We start from the raw sequence: 5,749 nt of genomic DNA on the forward strand, positions 1-5,749 counted from the left end.
TCCCCGTTGGTACCTGAGGTCTCGGGGCATCTGGCTGCCCGCCGCCGCCACCGGCGTAAAATGGCGGCGGGACCTGGTGACGGGCGGACCCCGCGACGGCACGCCCACGCCGAGCGGCCGGGTCATGGCGCGGGTTGCCCGGCCGGCCCCGGGCAGCGGAGGGGAGCGGGGTGCGCGGCCGCTCCCGGTACCATGGCAGAGGCCGCCGGGCCGGAGCGACCCTCACCCTGCGGGGGGCTGAGGGCGGGAGAAGGCGGGGACGGGTTCGGTTTAAGGCTCGGTCGCTGATTGGCTGAGCGGCTGAAGGAGTAGCGCTTCCCGTTGGTTTCCTGCCGCCAGGGGCGGGACGGGGAGACGGAGCGCGGGCGTGATTGGCTGCGAGGAGAGCGGGGATTTGGGGAGCGTCCTTCCGCGGCCGGAGGGCTGTTTGGCGCCTTGGTCGCGTGCCGCTCGCCCTCGCCGTTTTCCGCTCGCTGATTGGTTGCGGGCGGAGAGGGCCCCGCCCCCGGGCACGAGCGGGAGGCACCGCCCGGCACCGCCCGTCCCTCCTCAGGGGCGACCGCGGCCCATGCCCCCGGGGAGCGCAGCCATCTCGGAGGGCTCCCCCTCAGGGAGGGCTCCCCCTCAGGGAGGGCTCCCCCTCAGGGAGGGCTCCCCCTCAGGGAGGGCTCCCCCTCAGGGAGGGCTCCCCCTCAGGGAGGGCTCCCCCTCAGGGAGGGCTCCCCCTCAGGGAGGGCTCCCCCTCAGGGAGGGCTCCCCCTCAGGGAGGGCTCCCCCTCAGGGAGGGCTCCCCCTCAGGGAGGGCTCCCCCTCAGGGAGGGCTCCCCCTCAGGGAGGGCTCCCCCTCAGGGAGGGCTCCCCCTCAGGGAGGGCTCCCCCTCAGGGAGGGCTCCCCCTCAGGGAGGGCTCCCCCTCAGGGAGGGCTCCCCCTCAGGGAGGGCTCCCCCTCAGGGAGGGCTCCCCCTCAGGGAGGGCTCCTCGGCCCGGGGCAGGATTGAGGGGGGGAGGATTCCGCAGAATCGTCCTGGAGGACGAAGGCAGAAGCGCCCTGTGAGGAAAGCGGCCAGGGACAGCCCAGCCACATCCCTGAGAGAACCCTAACGGCATGGCCTCTTCCACTTGAGTTACGGATGTCCAGAGGCTAAAAAAACTGGGAAGGGAGATAATGAAATCGGCTGAATTTCCTGGAATCGCCTCCACCTCCACCAGAACAGCCCATAGATTTCTGCCTTCCCAACCACGGCCTGCTTGTCTAAAGCTTTGCTCCTTGCCTTACTTTATTACCCCCCCCCCTTTAAAAATACATCTTTTGCGAGATTGCCCCCTCTGCTGTACCCAGCGTATCACAAACGGTTTGGCCCAGGGGCAAAAAAGCTGAAGAACCAGATCTACAAGCTTAGGGTGACCTTGTACTGCCATCTGTAGTGTTCCATGCAAATTTACATAATTAGTTCCTAATGAAGTTAGTGGTATCCACAGGTCCCCCACAGACACCGCACAGATAGAAGCTGTTCCCTGCTCTCTGTCTGCGGGAGTAAGAGATAACGGAGCTTCTTTCATCACAACGCTGCCCTCAAGGTTATCTGGGGTAGTTCCTGCCGAAATCAGCTTTGGGTTTGTTTAGTTTAGCCCTTTGCCTGGGAGCAGAGATGACCAAGGCCACTCTTTTTCTAATGTTTTTCTTCAATCCAGAAAGAGCCAGAGACAATTCAACTCGAAGGGAAAGGAGTGACCCATCCGATGCCTCTCCCCACCCTGCACTGGGGTGCTGGGTTTGGCTGGGTATGATACCTAAAGCAGAGTTTAGGTATTCCGTAAATGGTTAAACTGTTGGAATGTTCTTTCAGAGAAGAAATGCAGCTATTTTAGTAACCATCCCAAATCCTTTCAAGGACTTAGTACGATAAGAAAGGATGTCTGTGGCCATGAGAACATGGTGGCCTTAGGGGTGCAATAAATACGGACAGTGTCTGACAAACAGGTGGTAGCAGGAAGATCATTAGTTTTAATGGCTAATTAAGCAGTTAGAACGTTTTGCCAACATGAAAAGTGAACCAAAGGACAGATGAAGAAGATGAAGATTGAAGAAGAAACAACCCTCTCTCAGAACCACCAGAAGGCACAAGTACGATGCCCAAAAGCTCATTATAATATGTAAATGAATTGTTGGAAATGTAATTAATATGCTAATGTTTTCTTGGAATTACATTGAATATGTAGACCTGGCGTGTATAAATTTGGCTTGACATTTGACAATTTGGCTTGTATAAATTTGGCATTTGGGGTGTACAATAGGAGGAACGATCCCCCGTGCCCCCGGCGCCGCAATAGAGAATGCCTGCTTTCTAAAACTCCAAATTGAGCCTTATCTGCTGGTTTGCGGTAGCAAGAAGAAGGAAGGGGGGGGACGTTTGGGGTTACAGCGTTTGTCTTCCCCAGTCACTATTACATCTGATGAAGCCCTGCTTTCCCAGAGATGGTTGAACACCTGCCTACCCATGGGAAGGAGGGAATGAACCAGTAAGAAGTACTGAAGTAAGTAATTGTAGTACTCAAACTACTTTTAAAGCTCACTTTAATTAGAATAACTTTATCAATACTTATTAATCCCAAGAACGAAGGAATCTTACTTTCTCCTGACAATTTGGGAGCACCTCACTCCTTTCAGCTCTCTTCCTCCAAGTTAAGCAAAAGTTAAAAGTCGCTTACCTCACACCTTGCTTTGAAGAAAGGGAGCGTTCCCTTGCTATTGATTTTCATTTCTGTTAGTCCTTCCCATCACGAAGTCTGAACACCCACAAATAACCAGGGGCTTTGAAAAACTACAAATCTAAGAAACTTGATAAGGTTTTACAAGTAGATCTGGAACTACACCGGGGCTATTCTGCCAGTAATTCTCTGCTATTTGTTTCACCTCTTCCTTAGTTGCTCTCCAGAATGACTCATGCTTCTCATGCTTTTGTTTTCAGGCGAAAGCAGGAAGCATCCCAGAGAACAGAGGTTTTAAGGAGTATCCACAGGGAAATGCAAGCAGGAAGCATCCCAGAGAACAGAGGTTTTAAGGAGTATCCACAGGGAAATGCGTTGCCCACAGCAGAGCTACATCATGGTGAAGAACTATATTTGGCCACGGCTCATTAACATCTGAAAGGTTACCAGTCACAACCAGTTGATCTTTATTGATATATTTTAATGTAAATGCTCTAAGTAGAGTTAAAAGCCCTGAATCTGGAAGGGCACATATGCTTTTGTCAAAGAACCAGAGTAGGAGAAATCAAAGCACTGTTTCTAGTCGGTGAAGAAATTTTGCCGTTAGGCTTTTGAAAGCACAGCTGGACTTCAGGATTGTCCAATTTTCATTTAAATACATTAGTACTTTCAGCCTTTTCTTCTAGAAAACCACCTGTCACCGAAGAATTACCATGCTCCAACACTAGAAACTAAGTATACTTCTGAAGTCTTCAAATGGTAGCCGAAATCATACTGTAAAAACACTGGGGACACTGTCCCGCATGACATCCTGGTCTCAAAATTGGAAACTAATGGATTCGATGGATGGACCAACCCGTGGATAAGGATCTGGCTGGCTGGCCACACTCAAAGGGTTGTGGTCAATGGCTCAATGTCCAATTGGCCGCCAGTGATGAGTGGTGTTCCTCAGGGGTTGGTACTAGGACCAGTGCTCTTCAACATCTTTGTTGGAGACATGGACAGTGGGATACACTGCACCCTCAGCAAGTTTGCCAATGACACCAAACTCGGTGGCGCGGTCGACACGCTGGAGGGAAGAGATGCCATCCAGAGGGACCTGGACAGGCTGGAGAGGTGGGCTCGGGCAAATCGCATGAAGTTTAACCAAGCCAAGTGCAGGGTCCTGCACCTGGGACGTGGCAATCCCAGGCACAACTACAGGTTGGGTGGAGAATGGCTGGAGAGCAGCCCTGAGGAGAAGGACTTGGGAGTGTTGGTGGATGAGAAGCTCAACATGAGCCGGCAGTGCGCGCTGGCAGCCCAGAGAGACAACCCCATCCTGGGCTGCATCAAAAGAAGCGTGGCCAGCAGGGCCAGGGAGGGGATTCTACCCCTCTGCTCTGCTCTGGTGAGACCCCACCTGGAGTGCTGTGTCCAGCTCTGGAGTCCTCAGCACAGGAAGGACATGGATCTGCTGGAACAGGTCCAGCAGAGGGCCATGAAGATGATCAGAGGAATGGAGCACCTCCCCTATGAGGACAGCTGAGAGATATGGGTTTGTTCAGCCTGGAGGAGAGAAGGCTCTGTGGTTGTTAAGGCTCTTTTTTGGTTGTTATAGAGCATTCATAAAAGTAGAGTGATGGGGAAAATGTAAGAGGAAAATAACCTGAACCCCACTCAAATGAGTGTTGGTGGGTTACTGTGGGTGTCATGGCTTGAGTTGCTCATGCTGGGGGAGTCCAGTGTAGCTCTGTCAGATGGGAGCAGAGGTTTAAGGCTGGTATTTTTGGTTGTTAAGGCTCTTTTTTGGTTGTTATAGAGCATTCATAAAAGTAGAGTGATGGGGAAAATGTAAGAGGAAAATAACCTGAACCCCACTCAAATGAGTGTTGGTGGGTTACTGTGGGTGTCATGGCTTGAGTTGCTCATGCTGGGGGAGTCCAGTGTAGCTCTGTCAGATGGGAGCAGAGGTTTAAGGCTGGTATTTTGTATTTTTATTTTTTTTTACTGCTTGGTAGATGAGCTTGGTACTGCTCCCGGCTGAGGGAGCTGGGGGGGTTCAGCCTGGAGAAAAGGAGGCTGAGGGGAGACCTTCTGGCTCTCTCCAACTCCCTGAAAGGAGGGTGTAGCCAGGGGGGGTCGGTCTCTGCTCCCAAGTCACAGGCCATGGGACAAGAGGAAACGGCCTCAAGTTGCACCAGGGGAGGTTCAGGTTGGAGATTGGGAACAATTTTTCCATGGGAAGGGTTCTTAAGCCTTGGAATGGGCTGCCCAGGGCAGGGGTTGAGGCCCCATCCCTGGAGGGATTTCAAAGCCGGGTTGCCATAGTGCTTAGAGCCATGGGTTAGTGATGGTTTTATCAGAGTTGGGTTGATGGTTGGACTGGATGATCTGAAAGGTCCCTTCCAACCCAGACAATTCTATGATTCTATAGAGCTCTGGGAGGGGTCTATAGGGGTCTGGGGCTGGTTCATATGTGTCTGGAGGGGTCCAGAGCGGTCCATAGGAGTCTGGTTGGGGTCTATAAGTGTTAGGGGGTGTCCATAGGGGTCTATAGGGAACTGGGGGGAGTCCATAGGTGTATGGGAGGCTCCGCTGGGGTCCACAGGGGTCTGGGGGGGGGGCCTATAGAGGCGCATAGGGTTGTTGGGAAGTTTATAGGGGTCTATAGTGGTCTGGGGGGGGTTATAGAGGTCTAGAGGGGGGTTCGTAAGTGTCTACAGGAGTCTATAGCAGTCTGGGAAGGTCCATAGGGGTCTGAGGGTTGTCCATAGGTGGATTGGGAGGACCGTAGAGGTCCATAGGGGTCTGTAGGGAACTGGGGGTGTCCATAGGTGTATGGGGATGTCTCTAGAGGTCCATAGGGGTCTACAGGGAACTGGGGGTGTCCATAGGTATCTAGAGGGGTCGATAGGGGTCTGGGGGGGTCCATAGGTATCCATAGGGATCGATAGGGAACTGGAGGTGTCCATAGGTGTCTGGGAGTGTCATAAGGGTCTGGGGGGCTTTATAGAGGTCCATAGTGTTTCCATGGATGTCTATAGGGGTCTGGGGCTGG

The 5,749-nt window shown here is 53.2% G+C and overlaps 1 protein-coding gene across 2 annotated transcripts in view; it reads right to left on the minus strand.

Annotated features, from left to right (window-relative positions):
- Positions 1–2,911, minus strand: part of SLF2 (SMC5-SMC6 complex localization factor 2) — a 33,239-nt gene extending 30,328 nt beyond the window's left edge. The window contains exon 1 of one of the 2 annotated variants that reach the window (XM_014959886.1): positions 2,710–2,911. Coding sequence is in view for 1 of the 2 variants with exons in the window: in XM_014959878.1 (XP_014815364.1) it covers positions 14–126 (113 nt within the window). In the remaining variant the exon portion in view is untranslated. Of the gene's footprint in view, positions 1–13; positions 225–2,709 lie in introns of those variants that run through there. The other variant, XM_014959878.1, reaches the window with a different exon arrangement.
- Positions 2,912–5,749: the final 2,838 nt, after the last annotated feature.

The sequence above is a fragment of the Calidris pugnax genome, unplaced genomic scaffold (genome assembly GCF_001431845.1).
Source record: "Calidris pugnax isolate Ruff unplaced genomic scaffold, ASM143184v1 scaffold4, whole genome shotgun sequence".
Lineage (NCBI taxonomy): Eukaryota > Metazoa > Chordata > Aves > Charadriiformes > Scolopacidae > Calidris > Calidris pugnax.